Genomic DNA, 22,235 nt, shown 5'->3' on the forward strand with positions numbered 1-22,235 from the left:
GTCCTACTCATGCCGCTATCCTCTTTCAAGCGGTAGGCGGGCCACTGCTTGATTGACACTTTACAATCTATTTGTCCGTGCCTTCCTTTCCTACTATTATCTTGTCTCAGAGCCGTTCACCATGTCGTACCCATCACCCTCCGCCTCCAGCCCATCACTCGCGACGTCGGCTTATATGGTCCCCTCTATAGAAAACACCTCGGATGATGACTTTGCATCTCTTCCCTCTGAATCGGACTCTTCCTCAGACCTAGAGACCCTCTCGGATTATTCTGACGCCGAGGAGGAATGGCAGGAAAGCATTGAGCAGTTGGAGCTCCTCTTGACTATGGTCGTCGTACCCTTCGTGGGCAAGTTCTTGGGGAGAAAGTGTGCCTATTGGAGTATGTTTATCATGTGTGGGATTGCATTGATCCTGGGGCTACGTACTGACTTGTTCTGCAGGTTGGACCAGGTTCATGGAATGGAAATACCCCGTTGAGGTTGTCGTCCGGAACCAGGCAGCCTTCAAGGGAGCCGGAGCTGTGGAAGCTCTCGCTTCATTGTGATTTGGGCCAAACCATATAATTGATCCCAAGCTAGAGCCCATTGATGTCAATAGACAGATATAGCTGAACTCTTACGTCCCGCCGGTCTTCACTCTTACTCTTGCGTCAGATTGAAACAAGCCCGTGCTTGCACCTGCTATGGTTATTCGGATTTGGAAGATACAGCTCTGCTAATATAACCACTTCAAGTCCTTCGTGTCGTTCTTTGGTTGGTTAATGGCGCTTAGGGACTGGTACGCTTCTTGGAACCAGCAGCGGATCAGTTGGCGAGACATTTCAAGAGAAGGTTCCAGCTGAACAGCACACCAAGCATGATTTGAGACACAGATATACCCAATCAAAACTTACTGCATATACATAGAATTATTCGGACCGTGGTACTGGCCTACGTTAGTATGAATTTGGGAGAACAGTCCGAGAGCTGAAACTCATGGCAGCTTAGTTAACAACTTAGTTTATCTTTAATGTTTGATATCTTCTTTCCCACTTGCTCATTTTGTCGGTGTTTCAGACCCTATGTCGGATCCCTAGTCCCCATCAACTGACCCGACTCATTCCTTTCTGTGCTTGTTGCGGATAACTAGTTCCACGTTGTTCTTCGCTTTCTCTCTGCGCTTCTCTTGTCCTTCCATATCACCAAACTCAGTTTCCATCTCTGCCAGGGCTCCCCGAGCGTAGTAACTGAGGTCGCTACATCCGTCCGGGGTCAGAAAGCGTTCAAGAGGGGTCTCGCGGTACACTCCTTGCTGGTGTTGCTCGAAGAGCTTCAGGCTTTCGCTCATTTGATCATTACTTCCTTGCGTATTCGAACCAAATGCAACGTGACTGAGCCGGCCCATGGCATGCTCGATGTCGACAAGGCCTTGGTTATGGAGGTTGAAGCGTTCGGCTCCAAGTTGAGAGTAATATTTATGGATTCGCTCTTCGGCGATGACTTTCTCCATCCACGACATCACATTGTCACCCGACTCCTTCTAAGACAACATCAGGAGAGTTCACGAATACAAGGGAGTTTGCCGAACTTACAGATTCTTCGAGGGCATTGTGCAAAGCGATGTTCCTCTCAGTCAAGCTGCCCCGGGGCTCACCTTCAGTACCAGTTCTAGGGGCCATTTTGATTTGGTCGCCGTGAAGAGTGTTGTTAAAGTGAAGTAGGTGATAATGAGAGAGATAAAGCTGATCAGGCACCGAGATCAGGCGCTATGGCAACCACAACAAAAATCTAAACTACACTCACCAGGGAGGTTAACCAGCTCTTTATGTGCAGTGCACATGCAATATCCGCATAGGAGAAGCCAAGCACATGTACAAGGCAAACATGCTTATCTATAGCACCTGGGCCTTAAGACCACAAAAACCACCGTCAACGTTAGATCAATCAGTCGGTCAGTCAAAAAATCAACCCAATGGATAGTGTCAACCCAGCTATCAGGAACCTCCACTCACGCCTTATGCATGATTAAAGACTTAGACACAACACGAAACCACACCCCCGGGTCTCTGAGGAGGACAAGGTATCCACGCTCGTCCTCCTTTCCCAATGATAGCCTGACCTCCCGAACCCAACGAGTCAGAGATCCCCAAATCCCGGGATTTGGGTGCTCACTAACGGCGACGGTGTATGTCCCATGATTTCTCCTGCTCGAGGCTCTGTCCGGGGAAAGCAGTCCCTGCTTCCGCTACCTGGTCTGGGAGAATTTAGTACTTTTTTGATTCCGGCCTTCTGGTCAGCCATGCAGGATTAGCCGCAGGTTTTGAAACGTTCGGGTTTGCAGTAAGACGGAGACTTTCCTAGGAGAATGTTTCGTCCATCCGATCTCTGTCTCCCTTGATGAGTTGGCATACCAAAAGGAAACAAGCATGGCTCACCTCAAACGAGCCATACAGAGGGAACAAAAAGAAAAGAAAAGGCCCACTAACTCTCCACTAGCCAGTTCCACAGATGTACGAAATGACTAAATAAGCCAAAGCTCGAAAAGGGAAAAACTAGACCAACTCGCAAAGGCTGAAACCGTCGTATGAGCAGCGGCATCCTTTTTAGCACTGTACCGGCAACTTGGGTTCCCACACAGGCCCGTGCGGGCGTTCTTCTCACCTAAAGTTCATGCTAAAGTAGTCGATCGTTGACTAGTAAGTACTCCGGGCTTCCGTAGAGCGCCAGACCTTGGGGTTCGAATCAGCGGTGACCGCTGGTGTTGCTCTAGATAATTAATTCAGAGGACAGGACCGAAAAGCACTACTCCGTACCATGCTAGTCAATTAGTATAGGCTAGGCATAGTCTTGCAAGGTCCCCTACTGCATCCGCCAGGTTCAATTCCAAATTTACAAATGTACGGTACTTTGTTTGTACTTTTCAAAGTGACCAGTCAAGAATTCTATGACCGATCCATGCTTTCCGTGAATATTCCCGTCCTTAAGGAACAAAGAAGGCGTTGTGCAATGGATTTATCCCAAGGAAGTGGTTCACCGGATCACTTTGCATTCTTTCACCATCTCCGTTTTAGGGCTTACGCATGGTTAAGGACAAGGGTAGTCTGGTATTATCCGAAGCATTAGAAGAAAGATCGATTTATTTTCTCAAAAAAAAAAAAAAAAAAGGAGAGAGATATCATTACTCGTGCATTTCTTTTCTTTTTCTTTTTTCCCCCCATTCCCTAGTTTTAAATCCATGGTTGTAAAGACTTCTCGTCCTTTGTTATAAATTTGAACCGAAGGAAAATCAATTTCATTTCATGCAGTAAGATCACACACACACTACCACAATATCCTTGTAGGACGAAGTAAACCGGGTTTATTTTCTCCCCCGCCTATTTTCCTTTCTTTCTCTCGGTGTGTCTTTTGCTTTCTCTTTCAGGCTCCTTAGTTTTCTATTTTTTTCTCTTCTTCTGGGTTATAATATCCTAAACGATAGATAGGGTTTCCTAGAATGGTGGCGTTTAGGGTTTTGGAATCGTGATTATCGAACGAGGGAACTAGACTCAGAAAACCACCTCATAGAACCAAGTTTCCCACGATCTGTGTTCTAATCATGTAATTTTATTTTCTTTCTTTTTACACCGTTCTTAACTGGGAACTGTCTCCGAACCAAATGAGCGGGCGAAGAAAAAGCAAAGAGAGACGAAGGAAATTAACCCGTCGTCGATCAGTCCGACTTTGGCTGAAGGCAACTGATGGGAACTGCTAGCTGTCCAAATGGCAAACCTCCACCATGCGAATCGTTGGGTTCGCTCCGGCCGGAAGGATGCTTGGTGGCGTAGCAGTGGAACTATTTTCCAGTCCGTTGGGTCCTGGGTTGGCTTATTTTTTTTTTTCAGATATGAAGGGGTCTTCCTCTCGATGCCTCCGTCAATACCTTGGAGAAAGAAGTATAGATTGAAAATGAGCTGGTTCATACATAGTAGAGGTACATTTAGAGCCAAATGTATCGTTCGTAGGGTACATACACACACTCAAATTGGTATTCAACACAAATCCCAAGTATAGATGTAGATTCCATAGTCAAAACCCCCAAGCCATTAATACAACTTCTGCTGCCGCCAAAATCCTTTGAGCCCACCATGGACGTCATCCTGCAGACCCGGCACTATGGCTGCGGTTAGCCTAGGCTTCTCTGCCTCTAGAATCTTCACATCCGGGGTCTCTCCTGCATGACGTCTCGCTTCCGGAAATTGTCCGGCCCAGTGTTGCGGAGGGACCGCATGATTGGGTTGTATGAAGCTCAGATATTGACTCGGTTCATATGAATTATGCGAGAATATCCCTGATTTCGATGCAACCCCAGGGGGCCGGTATGAACTGGGTACTTGAAAGAGAATCTCATTGCTACCTACACCAGAGGGATTGCTCTTCAATGTGGTGTCTATCAATGGTTACCCCTTAATTTTGTACAAAGGGTCATGTTCTGGGTGCATAATCACATTGTATACCGCAATCTGCGCGACCAAAGCATCATTCTCTTCAAGCCAGGGGCTCATTTCATTTGCACAGTGTGTCAGTGGCTTATCGTTATCCCAATCCATTGCGGATGCCGTAGACGTTTTTTGCTTCTTTCAACTCGCAGGAATTGGGGTATTGCAACCCACTTTTCGTTTTTTGAATTTTCAGTGACGAACTAGTGAGGCTTGACTCTCCAGTGAAAAGCCCAAAGTCGCTTGTAGGCGGTTTAATGATGTCTGCCTGTTCAACAACCTGGGGCGATGCTGGTGCAGGTTGCTCATGCGTCGTTTGCATGGACACACCACTTATGTCTCCACGGCCTCTAAGATGTGCAGCTAGTCCAGACCCCGAGTCATAATGATTTGCCGCCAGAGCACCAATAGCCCCATGCTGACCTGTACTGCTGTTGTTGCCATGGCTTTTAATCTTTTTGGGAGCCGGCGAAGATATTTCCTGCTCAATAGGCTGGGATCGCTTGCGCTTTCGGGATCTGGTTGTTGACACAACAGGGCCACTCGCTTCTAAATCCCACAATGCTCTTCGTTGCTCATAAACAGTTTCAGCTCTTCTAGGCTCCAGTATTTCTTTGTTAAGTTGGTCGTGGTTGATCCTTCATAGTTGTCTTGGGCGCCCAAGTTGACATCGAGAAGCTTTCTTGTATACAACTCGCATGGATGTTCCGATGCTGAACTACTGCGTACGGTCTCAGACAATGTATATGGTAAGGTGATTTGCGATGGACCTCTGCTTCCTTCGTCCTGGTGTTGATTGCTTGCGTTGGTATCAGCGGGAAACATGGTACTCTTCTGATCAAGTCTGTATACGGTGATTCACAACGGAACATGTTTATGCTTGATGATCGACTCGTTCACCGATAGAATGAAACAGGTATGAGGAGAATTTCGTATTCGGCGTCGGTAGTTCCAGGTATGCCTCTATTTTCCTCCTTGTCTCGCTGGGCATACGTTAGATCGCGGGTTTTTCGCACTTCATTTCTGCAAAACTCAGATCGGCCTCTAGGCAGTCTGTGAGCTTCCGACCTAGAAGTCGGGGAGATAGGGAGCATCTTACCTTGACAAGCCTTGATGGGGGATGATGTCTTGCCCATCTGGGATAGACCTAAATTCATGTTGGATTGAAGCTAAGTTTGCAATTAACATGTTTTCGCGTAACTCGCTCGTACCGTCAAAACCCACAGTTAAAGGGTCACGAGCCACGTTAAGAGGCATGCAAATAATCATTCAGGATATGCTTTCTGCGCCCTTTTGAGGACTTTTTACCTTTTCGTGTGTAGCTCTCTCGTCTTTTTCAAGAGTGGTCTTTCCCTTGTACTCATAACGATCGTCCTTGGTCTTGTGGCGTGGTCGGCGTTCATATCCATATTTCCCTTTCTTTCCCATGCTAGTAACTTTGTGGGAAGGCATGGGCTGTCGCTTAAGACCTTCTGACTGGATATGGCGTGGTGTCTCACCTGCTTCCGGTAGGTGATTCTGGATTCGTGGTACATATGGTACATATCCGATCTGTTGGGGTAAAAAGCCAGTGTATTTGTTGTCAGTATTGCCTTCGCCCGTCGGGCTCTCGATGCGGGTTACTGATGTAGCTCTCTTTAGTAGATATTCTTCTGCATTGAACAAGTTAAAAGGACGTACCTTGAGACTTGAAGGATTTGCGACTTGGTAACGACCATTTCGGGTCGTTGGATGATGCAAGCCCGTCATCGATCTTGTGCAACCACTCATGGATACGAGACCGTGATAGCGAACCCATTGAAAACAATATAACATACGTTTTAAGTTGGATTGTGTGGATCGGGGAACTTGGAGGCGGAAGTGTAGAGCAGGGCGTTAGAGGATGGTAGGGGGAGTAAAAGACAGACCACTATGGGTCTGATCTTTAATCGTGACATAATTCAACCTGGGTAACTATAAATCCGAGTACCTGTTGGTTCGAGTCCACGATCGAGGTTTCCACATTCAGAATCATCCCCGTGACTTTCATTTCAACCTAATAGTAGTGTATCCACCTATCATCACGCGACTGTAGGTAATAAATACATGGGTACTATCTACCAACTCACGTCTTCCTTGGTTGGATGTCATGTCATCATTCCAACTCCGCTTATACAGTGGGTGTTAGCTGTCGGGTAACTGTCTACCCACTCTCTACATCTGTCTGTTCAATCCGTATCAAATCGCACATTGGAACCTGTCTCGTTCTGAAGTACTTTTTTGTTGAATACAAATCAGAGACGATTATATCTGCAGCGTACGCATACCTCAATCCGGCAATACTGGCATTGTAGAATGAATGCGGGAAGCAAGTCGTGGCATAAATCGCACAAATGCTCTCCCTGACGTCTTCTCCAACGGCCATCATGCTGACAGCCGCGCTGCTCATGAATCTGGAGTACTGCCCTCTGAACCTCTTGCTGTGCGGGTCGCTGATTTCCTCCATCTTGAGCTGCAACCTGTTGTGCTCTGTTGATGAGCCGCATTTCGTCCCATACATCACACTCACAAATTTTCCACTTCAAACCACAGAGGTAGCAAAATTCGAATCCACAACGACACCTACAAAAGAGTTGCATTCTCTGTCAGAATCAAGCCTTCAGTTTGACGAAGAGCGAGACTAGCACTTACGTGATGTGATTACAGCCATTTTTTAACTCAACGATGTTACGACATCTCGCGCAGCGCTGCCACCCTTCTCTTTTCGCTAACTCCAGAACCTCAATTTCCTCTTTAATACATACACCCGTGTGAGCTTGCCGCTTACACGTCGTACAAGTGGCCATGTTACAAGAAGGGCATGTCCGGATAGCGAGTAACACAGGATTAGGGAGGATGTATCGCGAACACAACGGGTTTGCACAATATGTCCTATTAAAGTCATTGTGCTCCATCTCCTTCTCCTTAAATCGTCGAATTGATACCTTGGTGAGAAATGCCTGCAGCGTAGGTAAAGGGATTGGCATGCGACAACATCTTGGAGGGAAAAGCGACTCGTCGACGAAGGAGTCTCGCACCAGCCGGTCGGTACAGGCCTTGCAGTAGTGATGGGAGCATGGTGCCGTGAGTATGTCAAAGAAAGGCTTAACTTCCAGGCACGCTACACATTCGAAGTGCGGCTGGCTTTCGGACTTGCGGGTAGCAGCATGCCTCGAGCTCTCGGCCGTTGGGAACTTGTTCTCCACCAGTTCTGAAGTCGGAACTTTCGGTAAACCTGCAGGGCCCAAATCTTTCGACACTGTACTAGGACCCCCCATCAAACCTGTTAGGCCAGCCATAGTAGCGTTTGCCTGTCCCAATAGTTGAGCAGGAGTTGATTGGTCAAGTCCATCTAGTTGTAATGCTATCATTCGATCCCCAAAGTCTCTGTTTTCTTCAGCTATTGCAGCCTCGATAGCAACGCCATCATTTAAAACTGCTCTCGCTACGCTCCTGGCCATTCTGCAGTCCTGCAAGTCCGATGCATAATGGTGTAGCTCTTGTGTCCATTCGGTAAGTGCCAGTTCGCGGTCAGTCATTTGACTAATACGCCGCTTGCCCTTATATAGTTCCAGTGTGTCTTTCACATCTTCTTGCATAAGGCGTAACACTAGTTCTTTGGTAGATTCATCCATAGTGAGTTTGAGAGGCAAACACTTTTTAGAAGATGGAGTCAAAGGGGCTGGTTGAGGCATAGGAAAGTGAGAGTGTTTCGCAATGTCTGAAAAGGGAAAGACGTCTAAGGCCGGGGAATTGACTGGTTAGTGTCAGCGTACGATTAACAAGGCAAGCAATGTTCCTGCCTGTCTAGCCAGTGACATCTTAAGTTATTACTGTGAAGAGATGAACATCAAAGAGAGGTGACCACTCAACTAAATGTTGAGTGACTTCTATGGTAGATTCAGAAGCCCTATTTATACCTTCTAGTCTGGTACTAGTAATTAGAGTCCTGCACTACTAGCACTAAGTATATATGAGAGAGCCTATAGGATTTAAGTTAAGCTATAACACTCTCCAACAGATTTATCCATCTGATAGGTATTTATATTAGAAATAAAGCAAGTGCGTTGAATGCAATACAGATAATCATATAAATTCTTTAATTTATATATGTATACGGTAAGTGCTGTATACATATACATGTAGTGGTAGGTACCTAGTGTAGGTAGGTAGATCCAAGAAGTGTAGTTACAACATGAAGTTATATACATAACTCAATCCATTAGCCATTTGTCAGGTCTAAATGCAACCCAATTGGATTACCAATGAGGGGAACAGGAGGTGTTCCGCAACACTTTGGCTAGCGCCTTTAAATCAGTCCAATCCAATGCAATTCAACCGGCGCCCCCTCTCAGTCCAGCCCAGTAGGGTATTTGAGTATTGTTACCGTTTGTTTGTTCGAGCAAGAGGGAAAATGTTCTAGTACTAGACACTCTTTTCTTTTCTTTTTTTTTTTATTCTTCCCCGTTTTGGGTGACTCTCCCCGCTTTGTTTCCTCCTCAGTCAGCGATTTCCAGCCTTTTTTTTTCTTTTCCCCCCTATTGTTTCCTGTGTAAAAAGGATTGATTACCGTGGCACACGGCGTGCAGTTGAAACTGATCATCTTTGGCCAGATCATTGCAAGTTACAGTGAAAGTGCATGATTGACAGGCAGTTTTAGCGGTTCCACTTGAATGTACGTGATAAGAAGGGTGATTCTGCAAGTCGGCTCTTTAGGACCTTAGTAGCCTCCTTCACATTCATTTTTCCACAGCCCTCTTTTTCCATTGTCATCCTCTTTCAGCCGAATCCTGATTTTATCGCACAAATCTAGTCTCATCATCATCTCTATCATTCTTTTTCCAGTACTGACTCCCTCCTTAGTCTCGATTCATCTCTTCAAAGGATTCCAGAATGTCTAAACTATTCATTGGGTCTGTTTATTCCCCTCCGGATCAGTTCCTTCGCGCAATCGTTGATTTCTCTGACTCCTTCAAACAGCGGCCTGGCATGGCACACCACCGACCAGACTCTTAGTGATGGTTTCTCCAAGTATGGCACGGTCGAGGAAGCTGTCAGTAAATCAAATGACCGAGATCAATTTCTTGTCGCTGTCATCCTTATATTAACCATCCCCAGGTCGTCGTCAAAGACCATGACACCCACCGCAGTCGCGGATTCGGATTCGTCCGCTTCAGCACGGATGATGAAGCGAATGCCGCGATGGATGCCATGAACAACCAAGAGTGAGCATCCATCATCCCTTTTGTCTTACAGTGTCATTACAGTCTCTCCACGTAGATGGAAGGTTTACAAATCTAGATTTGACGGCCGTACTATCCGCGTCGACAAGGCCTCTGAGCGGTCTGCTCCTCGCAACAATGGCGGCGGCTACCATGGCCGTGGCGGATACAACCAGCGCGAAGGAAACGGATATAGTAATGGGGGCGGTTACCGTGGAAGAAATGGTATGTCTCTCTACTAGAATCGTGCTGACTGTGATGCATCCTATGCTGACTATGTTACAGAAGGTGGAGCGTACGGTGGCGGTGGTAAGCGATCCATTTTCCCTGTCCCCTTTCTCTAAGGGTGCCGCAGTCCTCTTTCTCGATGTACCTCTACGATCATGATTAGCTGACAGTATACAGACTGGCGCAGAAGCAACTAGCAGCTTGCAGCCCCTTTTCTCCAACCAAGCTTGGATGGAATTACGATGCTATTGAATCGATCTTTGTCATGCTTTGTTCAAGAGGGATTTCATCTCTCAGATGGGGTTCTATCCCGATAAATATTTCATGAGACACGATCGCAGAGGAATTGAAACGCAGTATGATGGCGGATGCATGGTTTTTATGAATAACGGATGCTTTGTCTCTATTTTGAAGATCAGACCTCCAGTGCTCGTTTTATATTGAATTTCATGACGCCGGGAATCATTTCAATCTGTAATCAGGTACTATGCGACATTCGCCGAAACCGGTAATATAGAAGAGAACACTCTATGGGGTTGGGCTCACGCTGTCTATGTAATAAGCCTTCCACTTGGCTGCCGATCACGGAATCCTACCCGAGCTCTCACCACTTGCCAAGAAGGATACGTTAAGAGTTACGCTCCCTCCTCGTCTTGAATTGTCTGATGCGCTTCCTCCTCCGACCGACTAAGCGATTTCTTCAAATCCCTCTCGGCTGCTTCTTCATCTCTTGAAGCTTCGTCCTCCTTCTCAATGGCCTTCACCCGTCGAACCAGATCGGTAACATACTCATCAGCACTCCCAAGCCCGAGACCCTCGAGCGCCTTTTCCAAAAGATAAAGATACTCGGTATTCTTTCCACTTTTACCTCGACTGCGACTAATCACCTCCGCGACATCTTGCGGCTCGCGACGAGCCGGATCGCGCAGGAATTGCGAATTAGTGGGCTGACCGATATACACCATGCAAGTTATCGGTTCAGAGTCTGAACCCGGAGCCTTAGATTCCGAGAAAGGGTGGAAGGGCGTGTAATGCACAGTATACCCATTAATTTCGCGCTCGTCGAGGTAATCATGAACTTCTTCGGCATGAGAGGCGGGAATGTGGTATGCTGCGCCCCAGACTCGAGATACCGATGACGCCGATTCAAGGTGGGCGAGCTATGCGGTTCATATATGAGATGATAGGCCTAGTTACTGGCATATAATACCAATATAGAAAAAGCCACATACCGGATCGTCCAAAGTTTCCCAAAATCCACGGTCTATTACAGTTACCACTCGTCCGGGGTTTTCCACCGTTCCTCGATGGTCCGAACTTGATATAGTTAGCTTCTTAGATCGGTGAAAGATAACCCAATGTCCGATTCTTGAGTCTATAATTTACCTAGCCTATACAGTGTAAGTACGGATTTAGCCAGGTTTGAAGGTGAAAAGACTGGGAAGGAGAGGGGATACCGCAACTTCAATTGTCACGGCAATGACTTCTATAGTTCAAGGAATGACGAACCTGCCAGAATCGTCGCACACAGCCATTAACATAACCTGGGACTCTTTGGTCTGTACGAGGTTCACAGATCAGCCGAAGTCAACTCCAGGTCGGCAGTGGTAATATGGCTTTTTGTCCTGGACTAAGGACTGCAGTACGTCGTTTAAGGCCCGAGCTGACGTACCATAATGTGGTGGTGGCTTCCAAATTAAGCTCCTTGGTGACATCAGCCTTTGTCCACTGAGGATACTTGTGACACCCTGAAGATCTTATTCTCATTCAGGACTATTGGTGACTCACCCGTATCCAAATACCCAAAGATCCCCATCTGGGAAGTAACTGCGCCATGTTCGACCATCTGGGGAAGGGTGGCTGTTCTCTTTACTTGAAGCCATGCCGGAGGCGCCTAATAGGGCCAGGTCTTAGGTGTCCGCTTTAAAGTTACAATATCTGTCCGTCTCTATAATGTATATAGGATTTCGGATTGGAAAGAATTTGTGTGCAGACAACAAAAACCTGGTATAAGGCTTCCCCTGTAGCGGTAATAGAAAGGAAATCGAAAGCCTCTATATTCCCTCAAATCTATCGTCAATAATATAAGAGAACAGCTATCTCTAGAGGCAAATGTTCTTTATGAGCATTGCAAAGAAATGTGCTGTACAAATACGACCATGTGTTTGTCTTGTTTGCTCGGAATCAATGTGGGATGACGGAAATTGATGCCACATTGAACCAATCAATTCCGAGTTCCACAGTCTTCATTATCTACCCACTCCCTCTGCCTCAGGCACTGGTCGCTATGGGCACTCCTTTCCACCTAAATTAGTTAGATGAACACTACAGCAACTGCCGCAATTGATGCAAGGCATGTTAAATAACCTATATTGCTTGAGATAACTTCTTATACGGCCCAAAGGCCTTTACTGCTTGTTAATCAATTGGCTTCACCCTCATTCAACTACTACTCAGCAAATCAACAAACTAACAACCCTGAATTTAGTCTAAATCTGTCGCATTTCTACGTGACTGTGAACCCAACTATACTATGGCTGGCTTACTTCGCCTGCTCCGGGCACAGTATAGCGTCCCAGTCGACCCAACAGTCTCCTTCGTCGGCAAGACCGTTGTCCTAACTGGAGCCACGTCCGGACTAGGCTTCGAAGCTGCCATCAAGCTTCTAAATCTCGGGGTGGGGTCGCTTATCATCGGCAGTCGCAACTTGGAACGAGGCCAGGCGACCAAAACCGAGCTAGAAAAGCGTACCACTAGACAAGATGTGATCCAGATCTGGGAGCTAGACATGAACAACTTCCAAAGCGTCAAAACCTTTGCGAGTCGCGTTCAGACAGAAATCAAGCAGTTGGACATCGCACTACTAAACGCAGGCCTGTGGAATAAAGAATACACATCATCGCCCGAAGAATGGGAAGAGACATTACAGGTGAACACGCTGTCCACCTCGCTATTGGCGATTCTGCTCCTCCCGAAGCTGAGAGACGGCGCATCTGACTCAACGCCGGCGCATCTTACTGTTGTTTCCAGCCAGCAGTTCGTCCGAGTCAAGGCCGCCCGCCTCCGGACGGAAGGGGCGTTATTAGAGCATTTGAATGATCCACGGCGCTTTAGCGGCCCAAAGCAGTACGGTATCTCGAAGCTGCTGTTGGAGTATGTTCTGAAGACGGTGGCCGATCGGGTACGGAATGAGAATGGGACTCTCCCTGTTGTTGTTAATACAGTAAGCCCGGGGCTGTGTGTGTCATCGCTTGGACGGCAGTATGACCGATTTTATGAGCGATGGTTTATCTGGTTACTATATAAGCTCTTTGCTCGCACGGCAGAGCAAGGGAGCCGGTCGCTGGTCAGTGCCACATATCAGGGAGCGGAATCGCACGGGAAATGCTGGAGGAGTGATGGATATTTGGAGTAAGTTGCTTATGCGATTTCATAGAAATTTTCTAACATTCTCCAGTGAATCCACAGCGCTGACGACGGGGACGGAAGGAAGGCAATTTCAAGATAAGGCTTGGAGAGAGATCATGGAGGTCCTCAGACAGCAGTCGACGGACATTGATATGCTCACCGGTTAAAGAAAGATTAAAATAATAGCATTTATAAAATCAAGTGTCAATGAACCATAAAAAAGCCCGGAGAGATAAATATAGATACAGACTCACATTAGCTCCACCGGGGATTGAGGAGAAGCCGAATGAGCCATACTCAATCAGGACAATCAAATGAATCAGTGGGATAGGGCTGAATCGTGTCTTTTCTCTCCCAGAAAACCCTCATCTCCGTACTTTCTCCACCCCGATAGCAGCCCTCTAATTTCTCGGGCGTATTCGTATCTTATTCGAACTTCGCCCCCTTATTGATTCAACATATTAAGTCTCTTGGCAATAAGTTTTTGGTGAACGAGTGCCCCACGCGCTCCGCTTTTGACTTGCGAAGAAGCATATGCTAACGCAAACACTAACTCCCTCCTGAAACTCCTGACCAAAATCCTTCTTTCTTATCTCTGCCTGATTTTCTCGTTCCTTTCTGTTCTGTGGGTTGATCAGTCCACTATTAAAAAACGCGTTCCCCGCGACAGTCTCCCAAACCTCATCATTGTTCTTTCATCATCCGTTACGTCAGCTGGGTGAACACCATGGCGTACAACCAATCGTACAATCCAGATGCCTTGCCAGCGTAAGTCGATACTGCCTGAAAGTGGTTTTCACACTGTTCCGTATGTCGCTAATGATGCATAACATAAATCAGACATGCAGAGCCCGAACAGGTACCGACCGAGAGTGCTTTTTAGCTTCCCTGATCAGCCCCTCCATGGCTGACGAAACTACACCCAGGTAGCTCAGATGATCGGTGCCATGCAAACCGGCCCCTCTCATCATCACCAAAGTAAACCATCTCGGCCATCTCCCAACCCATCGCCCAGCGGAGTGCCCCCTCGAGTTCCCGTTACCAGTGCACACATGAACAAGCCGTTGCCCGCACCGGCTGCCACTCAACATCGGACTCATACGCTACATCCATCACCACCACCACAAAATTATGGATTCGGGCCCCCCCCTTCCCAGCCGATGCACAATCGCCCCCAACCCTTGTCGCGTCCCCCGCGATCCCCGAACCAACCTCCGTTGTCTGTCCCTGACGACGATCCGCAACAGCTCTTTCCTTTGTTTCGCGCCGCCAACTCGTCCCACACCGGCTCACTGACCGAGCTGGAGCTGGGCTCCGCTCTGGTGAATGGCGATTTCACCTCGTTTCACCCGAAGACGGTGAAGATGATGATCCGCATGTTTGACCGGAACAGCAGTGGGACGATCTCGTTCGACGAATTTGTGTCACTCTGGAAGTACCTTGCTGCATGGCGGGAGCTTTTCGACCGGTTCGATGTGGATCGTAGCGGGCGCATCAGTCTGCAAGAGTTCGAGAACGCACTCCTGGCGTTCGGATACCGTCTAAGCCAGCCGTTTGTGACGGTGCTCTTCACCACGTTCGAGAGCAAGGGACGGCGGATGAATGGAAATGGACCTGTTAACCCGGCTAAGATGGGAATGAGCTTCGACCTGTTCGTGCAGGCGTGTATCAGTCTAAGGCGCATGACAGACGTGTTTAAGCGTTATGACGATGACCGTGATGGTTACATCACTGTGAGCTTTGAGGAGTTTTTAACTGGTAAGGTCATTTCTCTCTCTTTGTTTCTTTCCGAGACCAGTCAACTACTGACACAATGACATGCAGAAATTCTGCAACTACAGGACTAGACGGTTGGATGAGGAGTTCTTGTGCATCTCTGTGGTTGACTTTTTTGTTTTAATGTTCTGCTACCTCGTACAATATACCCTGTTTATGGAGCATCATAATTCCAGAACCGACGATCCAGCCAAAAGGAAAAAGAAAGGAAAAGAGTATTCTGTATTGTTTTATTTTAGAAGGTTGCATTTGCATTGATTGTACTATATTGGGAGGAAGGAATTATTGGGATGCAAATTATTTGGTAATAGATATTGAGAATGGTCCAGTGACCTCGTATGATAAAAAGCGGTACGGAGAAAAGAATCCAAAGATGACATGGAAAATATTCTCCGCATCCCCAAAAAGGAAAGGCAAAAGAGCAAAAAATTATCAAGTTATCCACATGTTGATCGAGGATTGAAACCCTCGGGGGTCGGCGCTTGCAGTCTTTTTTAAGTCCGAACGGCCGACCGTTTAACTTATTTTAGATAAATACAATATATCTCTCCTTTATAGGAACAGAGTCTCGACCACACCCTCTTTCTTTGGTTGGCTGATTCATGCCAAACGGTCTTCGAGTGGAAAACCGTCGGAGAATTTTTCTTTTTTCCATCTGTGTTCTGTGGCGTTTTCTTCCACTCGTTCTTCAATGTCGATCGTTTCTTACTCTGCCTGAGTCACTCGGTCTTTAAGTCTTTAATGTCGGCTCTGCCCGCCGAGACAGACAGGAAACATTCTTGATCCCTCATTACGGTCAAATTCTTGCCTGTGTCAAATTTCATCTCATACAGGCCCTGCATTCTTGTGCTTTCCAAGAATGATGGCGCATCAATATGCCCCAGACAGCCGGGATCAACTCGATCCCCATGCGCCCAGTAATGGTCAGATTGTGACGGGAGATAAAATAGCTTCGGGAGAGTTGGATTCTAGCTCGGCCAACTCCGATACCCCAAATCATCCTCATCAATCCGCAGAAGAACAGCATTCAGTTGAGCCGAACGGTGATGGAGTGGAAAAAGTCACAACTGGCACTTCGCTGGGTCGGGTGTCTTCCCAGGCGCAGAAGCTGGGAAAGAAAAAAATTGTTGTTGTCATGGCGGCACTTTGTGTAAGGCCAAACTATTCTTTTTTTTCCTTTGGAAAACAGTCTTGGTGAACTAGCGGCTAACAAAGCTGATCATATAGTTGGTCCTGTTCTTGGCAGCTTTGGATATGGCAGGTCACTCACATATGTCATCGTAGTTTGGATGTATATAACTGACTGATATAGACAATCATCTCCACCGCCTTACCAACCATGGCTTCTCATTTCAAGGCCTCGGAAAGTGGATACTCATGGATGGCATCGTCATATATGCTCGCCAATGCCGCCGCTGTTCCCCTCTGGGGCAAGATTAGTGACATCTGGGGTAGAAAGCGAATCTTGTTGCTTGCCAACTTCGTTTTCCTCGTAGGTAGCTTGATCTGCGCTCTAGCTATCAACCTACCAATGATTCTGGTGGGAAGAGCGATCCAAGGTGTCGGTGGCGGCGGCATCATCGTGTTGGTCAATATCAGTGTCTCCGATCTATTCAGTGTCCGGTAAGTTATCGCCTCCTATCCTTCGTGTTCTTTGGGTGGGGTTTCGTTGACGAATTTTCACTCTAGCGAACGGCCGATGTATTATGGTCTTTTTGGATCCACATGGGCAATCGCAGGCGCTCTTGGTCCCATCATCGGAGGCGCCTTCACTACTAATGTCACTTGGCGGTGGTGTTTCTATATAAATTGTAAGGTAACCAAACCGGCGCCTGACAGGATCATAATGCTAATCGTTTATGGTAGTACCTATCGGAGGGGCTTCCTTTGTAATTCTCCTTCTTTTCCTGAAGATCGAGGCCGAGAAGACACCGCTTCTAGCCGGTCTAAAAGCTATTGATTGGACGGGTATCATTCTAATTATGGGAGGAACACTCATGTTTTTGTTCGGCCTGGAATACGGTGGCATCACTTACCCTTGGGACTCTGCTACTGTTATCTGTCTCATCGTCTTCGGAGTAGTGACGTGGGCTATTGCCATGGTGGTTGAATGGAAAGTCGCCAAGTATCCCGTTATACCGATCCGTCTCTTCACAAACTGGCACAATGTCCTAGTGCTTCTAGTCTGCTTCTGCCACAGTTTCGTCTTCATCGCCGGCTCTTACTACCTCCCGCTATATTTCCAAACCGTCCTCCTCGCAAATCCCATCATGAGCGGTGTCTATGTCCTCCCCAACGTTCTCAGTCTCTCCCTTACGTCCGCATGTACTGGCTTCATCATTAAAAAGACTGGCCGCTACCGTGAGCTAATCATGGGAGGGCTATTCTTCATGGCTCTCGGTTATGGGCTCCTTATTGACCTGAAATATTACGCATCCTGGCCTCGCATCATCATTTATCAGCTGATCGCCGGCTTCGGCTCCGGCCCCGTCTTCCAAGCGCCCCTTGTTGCCCTTCAAGCGAACATCCACCCTGCCGATGTCGCCGCTGGAACCTCGACGTTCGGCTTCCTTCGCCAGACTTCTGCCGCCATGTCCATCGTCCTCGGTACTGTTGTGTATCAAAATGTCCTCAAACAACAAATGCCTCAGATCACCGCCGCAATCGGACCTGAAAAGGCCTCGGCGCTTTCGTCGTCCTTCTCCGGCTCACAAGGTAAACTCATCAAAGCGCTGTCCGATGCTCAGCAAACCGTCGTCCTGAAATCGTACACCTTCACTCTGAGCCGCATGTGGATCTTCTACACGGCCATCATCGGCTTTGGGCTGCTGATCAGTCTTCTTATTCGGCCCGTCGTACTCAGCAAGGCGCACAAGTTCACCAAGACTGGTCTAGCAGAGCAAGAGCGCGCGAGACAAGAAATCCTAGCCGCTCAGAGAGGCGAGGCCCAGCCCGGGTCCAAGGAGACAGTATAACTACGTTTCCCATCTCTCCCTCCCTTCATTCCCTTATATTCTATTCACACTACATTCTACACGCATAATAGACCCTTTTTGCATTCCCCCCGGAAAAGATCGTCGCCACCTATACTCCTGATGATCAAATTAATAATACTCACTGGTGGGTATAATGAGCACGGAGCCATGTAAAAGTTCAAGTTCCTGTTTTTGCTTTGCTTTTTTGAAATATTTTAATCGCCCCGCTATACCCCCACCCCCACACTAGGATCTACGGAGTTATCAAAACCGCGTGCATATTAAGATAAGATCATGAGTAAATAGTACATTACATACAGATCTCTTAATAAGAGGTTGTAAAGAAGACATCGCTTACTGGATATCTGGGTTCTTTTTTTGTAATTTGAAATTTCGATATATATTTGACGACGATAAGTTTAAAGTGAACATCCCCGCAAAACAAACTTCCCGATAGATAACCTTGATAAATAAATATACTTCCTGCATACAACCTTTACAGTTTTCTTAACTCTAATGTTCAAATGACGCAGGTGGACGAAAGATACGACCAGATTTCATGCGTCGAGGATTAGTTTGAAGCATGTACGTACATCTTACCATGAGATGCTGGATACTACTACTGTAGGTGCTTCAGGTAATGAATGCAATGCATTTGCATGGCAACTTTAAAGAAACTTTATCTTATCTGAATTCTATCTTGGGTAACGTGATTGAATACCAATTTGGGAAATCCTCGACAGTGCCCTAACTGGACTGGCTGTACTTTGGGTTTATGAATTCATATAAAAAACAATTTTAGGTAAACAAGGGAGTATATCACAAGGATACCTACGGCGCCGGATTATCCCATCCTAAATTTTATTCCTAATTGAAAATCCTTATATACATTACTGAATATAAAAGATAAGCTGAAATTGAAACGCCCACCCCCCGCCAATGTTTAATGAAAGTGATCCAAAGTTATTCTGTCCTGGTCAAAAGAAGGAAAAGACGTGAGATGCTGGGAATCTCATGCGCAAAGAGCTTTTCGAAAACAAGCGCTTGAGGCAAGTTCTGCAATAAGATCGAACGGCAAAAGGAAGGGGTATAAGGTTGGAAAGGAAGCGGAAGCCAAGGCGAAAGTAGAGAGGACTCGGAAAGGGGAAATAATATCCAAGGAATAGAAGACACATATCCAACTCGCTCACCAGGATTAGGTAACCACGCCTTCCTTAACGCCACGAGATGCCATAGTTGAGACAGTGAAAGAAAGAACAAGACGGCGATCATCAATCGAGATGACAAGAGAGCTTATGTCTTTGCCTTTTTCGGTGCTCCTTCCGTACTCGGTCCACTATCGGGGCTCTTGCGCTTTTTATCTTGTTCATCTTCTCGCGCAAAGCTGGGGCCTGTTTGAACGGCAGGAGTAGGAAAGGCCAGAGGGCTGGGAAGTATGTTGCTGTCCGGACCAGTCCTGCCAAAGCCCCATTCAGAGAAGAAGCTAGATGGAGAAGGAAGAAGCGCATCTGACACAAAGCGGCTTGGAAGCGCAGATATCGGCGTTTCTATGTTGTTGTTGTTACTGTTGTATGCATTGTTGTTCTGGGCGGCTGAGGCCGGGGGAGGCGGCCTAGCAAATGGATTCGGCGGTCCCTGGGCACCTGCACTGAGAATAGCACCAGCGGAAGGCGAAGGCGGTGGTAATACTACACCGGAATGGTTGCCGTCGGCATTGGCTTTCGCAGGTGTGAGTGTCTTATTCCCTGCGGAATCGCGGGAAGATGAATCTGCCGTCGCACTGCCTCGATCCGAATTCTCACTGGGTATTTGCACCTTTAACTGTGGACGCTTTGAGGGCAATTGTCCGCTGTTAATTCGGGTAGGCGGTTTAATATCGGCCACAGACTGTGAGCGAGGCGCTTCCGTTGAAGCTCGTGGCGGAGGTGGAGGTGCCACTGGCTGGCCGGGCTTGTCCTTTTGCTCGTCATGTGAATGTTCCAGCTTTGCTTGTAAGCTTTCATTGTGCGGCGATGTTGGGGGACCAAATCCAAAGTGACGAGCCAAAACCGAACCACGATCATCAATTGGCGTAAATATACTACGTGATTTCGACGATATCGACCTCTGCTGCGGTGGTGACTGGCTGTCTTCAGTTTTCATCGTACCCGGTAATTGATCCGTTGCGGGAGCCTCAGGAAGCGATACGGTACGCTGGGGCTGCTGCTGCTGTTGTTGCTGTTGCTGTTGCTGTTGCTGCTGCTGCTCCGATGGGAATGCGGGTGGCATTGAACCTCTCCCCTGCTCCGGTATATATGCTTGGGCGACCTGTGCCATTTGGGGATGATGCGGTTGCGAAAGACCCATTTGTGATTGCTGCGCAAGGATATGTGGATGCTGAGGATGCTGTTGAATATGCGGTGGAATTGCCTGAGGCGGCATCGTGTGAGGTGGCATGGATTGGGGTGGCATAGGCTGATGTTGATGAGGTGGGGCTGCATGATGCACACCATGCGGAGGGGCAAAGTGTGCGAACTGACCGGGTCGAGATTGTTGACTTAAGGCGTGATGGGCATTCGGATTATACACCGAAGGGTTAGGCATATAGGCAAATCCATTCTGGGGCGGCGGTGGCGGGGGAGGCGTGGCATGATGTTGTGTCCCGATATTGGAGCTGACTCGGCGAATGTGATTTCTTGATGACGGTCTGGAAACCCCTTGAGGTTGAGGGGTACCGTGGCGCGGATCAAATGGTAATCCATTTGGAATGGGAGGAGACGCGGAAGGCGCATGATTAACATGTTGGAAACCGGGATGACTAGGGATATGGGTATGGATTATCGGGGGGTTGTTTTGTGGTGGTGTTGGGTGCATCTCTTCAGGGGCAGGTGTGGTCTCATCTTCGTCATCATCGTCGTCGCGCCGGCCGTTAAAGTCCTCGGGGCCTTTGTGCTCATGTGGAGGGCCGAACTAAACGCAAAAGCATGCTATGTTAACAAAATACGGTTCCACACCTCACCGCCGGGGAGTGAAAACAAACATATTGATAACGACCCAGAGTCTCGCGCATGTCACATGATGAGAATTCATATAGCTTCTTGTTGTGACCGAATATGATGACCGCAACATCTACCGAGCATAGTACTGCTAGCTCATGAGCCTTCTTGAAAAGACCACCCTTCCGCTTCAGAAACGTACTAAAGAGCAAGACATGATGTTAGTTAGCTCTTCATGTGGTGCCTCGCAATACAGCTAAAGATAGGACCTACACTGAGCGGTTGCGATCATCCTTGATCGCCTTGATCTCGATCTTTCTCCGACCCATGAGGGATACAGTGTGAGCGTATCACACAAGGGTTAAGAACGTAGATGAAACACCGAAGGCAGGATCAATAGCGATTAGACGTGGGGTTACTCGTCTTTGTGTCTATTAGTGGCGCGAGTTGAAACCCAGGGAAGCGCCGCCGAATAGAAGAGAGGGAGACGAGAAAAAAAAAGGAAAGAAAGAAAAAAGAAATTCGAAAGCGCGATGGAATAAACGACTGTGTTTGCTAGGCTCCTTTCTTGGGCTTCCCCCCTTTAATAATTTTCTTTTTTAATTTAAAACAGAAAAAATAACAGAAAATTTAAAAGTAAAAGCGAAGGTTGTAAATAAAATATTTTAATCTCTCCCAAAGGAGTGGGGATAAAGAAGATGAGAAAGAATGCGAGGGTACAGATAGACAGGAGGGGTGAGATTGGCACAGCGCTATTTGGAGGGATGAACCAACGGAGCGCGTAAGAAAGGGCGACGGCGTCCTGCCGGTCGGGGAAGAAGAACCAGGGACCCCCCTATGCAGGTAAGGACTCGAGTGACAGAGGAGCCTCAGATCACCAAAATGAAAAAGAGAGACGAAACGAACAGATATGATGGGCGAAAGTCAATTCTGGGATGGGATAGGAAGGGTAGATGGATGGGAAAGGCTGGATGGTTGGAGCGGCGACACGCGGGTGATGCAGAAGATTCTAAAGATAGACATCGACTGTGGGAAACTTCTAAATCACTGGACCTGTCGGCGGCTACGGACAACCGCCGTTGGCGAGCTACTAACCGCCGCCCGGCTATTTATAGATTTCATTGCTTACCTAGTAGAACTTGAATCCTGCCTGCTCTCTTATGTAGAATCGATCAC

The 22,235-nt window shown here is 47.5% G+C and overlaps 10 protein-coding genes across 10 annotated transcripts; 4 read left to right on the plus strand and 6 right to left on the minus strand.

The window, feature by feature from the left end:
• Window positions 1-121: 121 nt before the first annotated feature.
• On the plus strand, window positions 122-548 carry BDW43DRAFT_315173 (uncharacterized protein; the record flags this gene model as incomplete). The annotated part of the gene is made up of 2 exons (XM_032048001.1): window positions 122-383; window positions 445-548. The coding sequence occupies 2 exons, from the start codon at window positions 122-124 to the stop codon at window positions 546-548; spliced, it is 366 nt and encodes a 121-aa protein (XP_031896026.1).
• Window positions 549-790: 242 nt separating this feature from the next.
• On the minus strand, window positions 791-1,862 carry BDW43DRAFT_194407 (uncharacterized protein). Its single transcript, XM_032039051.1, has 3 exons — window positions 1,786-1,862; window positions 1,575-1,724; window positions 791-1,522 (listed from the first exon to the last, which is right to left on the minus strand). The coding sequence occupies exons 2-3, from the start codon at window positions 1,659-1,661 to the stop codon at window positions 1,100-1,102; spliced, it is 510 nt and encodes a 169-aa protein (XP_031896027.1). The 5' UTR covers window positions 1,662-1,724; window positions 1,786-1,862; the 3' UTR covers window positions 791-1,099.
• A 3,100-nt stretch (window positions 1,863-4,962) lies between these two features.
• On the minus strand, window positions 4,963-5,537 carry BDW43DRAFT_288932 (uncharacterized protein). Its single transcript, XM_032043339.1, has one exon. The coding sequence runs from the start codon at window positions 5,280-5,282 to the stop codon at window positions 5,007-5,009; it is 276 nt and encodes a 91-aa protein (XP_031896028.1). The 5' UTR covers window positions 5,283-5,537; the 3' UTR covers window positions 4,963-5,006.
• BDW43DRAFT_315176 (uncharacterized protein) lies at window positions 5,452-6,255 on the minus strand (the record flags this gene model as incomplete). The annotated part of the gene is made up of 4 exons (XM_032048002.1): window positions 5,452-5,501; window positions 5,557-5,626; window positions 5,766-6,079; window positions 6,138-6,255. 4 exons carry the CDS (start codon window positions 6,253-6,255, stop codon window positions 5,452-5,454), a joined length of 552 nt encoding a protein of 183 aa, XP_031896029.1.
• Window positions 6,256-6,511: 256 nt separating this feature from the next.
• Window positions 6,512-8,123, minus strand: BDW43DRAFT_322369 (BRcat and Rcat domain-containing protein). Its single transcript, XM_032049535.1, has 2 exons — window positions 7,128-8,123; window positions 6,512-7,058 (listed from the first exon to the last, which is right to left on the minus strand). Exons 1-2 carry the CDS (start codon window positions 8,108-8,110, stop codon window positions 6,731-6,733), a joined length of 1,311 nt encoding a protein of 436 aa, XP_031896030.1. The 5' UTR covers window positions 8,111-8,123; the 3' UTR covers window positions 6,512-6,730.
• A 1,245-nt stretch (window positions 8,124-9,368) lies between these two features.
• On the plus strand, window positions 9,369-10,041 carry BDW43DRAFT_315178 (RNA recognition motif domain-containing protein; the record flags this gene model as incomplete). Its single annotated transcript, XM_032048003.1, has 5 exons — window positions 9,369-9,388; window positions 9,456-9,528; window positions 9,594-9,700; window positions 9,777-9,922; window positions 9,983-10,041. 5 exons carry the CDS (start codon window positions 9,369-9,371, stop codon window positions 10,039-10,041), a joined length of 405 nt encoding a protein of 134 aa, XP_031896031.1.
• A 281-nt stretch (window positions 10,042-10,322) lies between these two features.
• BDW43DRAFT_194655 (gamma-glutamylcyclotransferase) lies at window positions 10,323-12,078 on the minus strand. Its single transcript, XM_032039052.1, has 6 exons — window positions 11,714-12,078; window positions 11,598-11,629; window positions 11,435-11,484; window positions 11,312-11,316; window positions 11,158-11,242; window positions 10,323-11,085 (listed from the first exon to the last, which is right to left on the minus strand). Exons 1-6 carry the CDS (start codon window positions 11,806-11,808, stop codon window positions 10,561-10,563), a joined length of 792 nt encoding a protein of 263 aa, XP_031896032.1. The 5' UTR covers window positions 11,809-12,078; the 3' UTR covers window positions 10,323-10,560.
• Window positions 12,079-12,458: 380 nt separating this feature from the next.
• Window positions 12,459-15,180, plus strand: BDW43DRAFT_303314 (uncharacterized protein; the record flags this gene model as incomplete). The annotated part of the gene is made up of 4 exons (XM_032045395.1): window positions 12,459-13,336; window positions 13,383-13,495; window positions 14,264-15,091; window positions 15,158-15,180. The coding sequence occupies 4 exons, from the start codon at window positions 12,459-12,461 to the stop codon at window positions 15,178-15,180; spliced, it is 1,842 nt and encodes a 613-aa protein (XP_031896033.1).
• A 496-nt stretch (window positions 15,181-15,676) lies between these two features.
• On the plus strand, window positions 15,677-18,465 carry BDW43DRAFT_288973 (MDR family MFS transporter). Its single transcript, XM_032043340.1, has 5 exons — window positions 15,677-16,259; window positions 16,337-16,366; window positions 16,422-16,732; window positions 16,799-16,920; window positions 16,976-18,465. The coding sequence occupies exons 1-5, from the start codon at window positions 15,969-15,971 to the stop codon at window positions 18,082-18,084; spliced, it is 1,863 nt and encodes a 620-aa protein (XP_031896034.1). The 5' UTR covers window positions 15,677-15,968; the 3' UTR covers window positions 18,085-18,465.
• Window positions 18,466-18,914: 449 nt separating this feature from the next.
• On the minus strand, window positions 18,915-22,050 carry rlmA (SRF-type transcription factor RlmA). The gene is made up of 3 exons (XM_032043341.1): window positions 21,333-22,050; window positions 21,104-21,260; window positions 18,915-21,033 (listed from the first exon to the last, which is right to left on the minus strand). The coding sequence occupies exons 1-3, from the start codon at window positions 21,386-21,388 to the stop codon at window positions 19,378-19,380; spliced, it is 1,869 nt and encodes a 622-aa protein (XP_031896035.1). The 5' UTR covers window positions 21,389-22,050; the 3' UTR covers window positions 18,915-19,377.
• Window positions 22,051-22,235: the final 185 nt, after the last annotated feature.

Source organism: Aspergillus alliaceus, assembly GCF_009176365.1.
Source record: "Aspergillus alliaceus strain CBS 536.65 unplaced genomic scaffold BDW43scaffold_55, whole genome shotgun sequence".
NCBI lineage: Eukaryota > Fungi > Ascomycota > Eurotiomycetes > Eurotiales > Aspergillaceae > Aspergillus > Aspergillus alliaceus.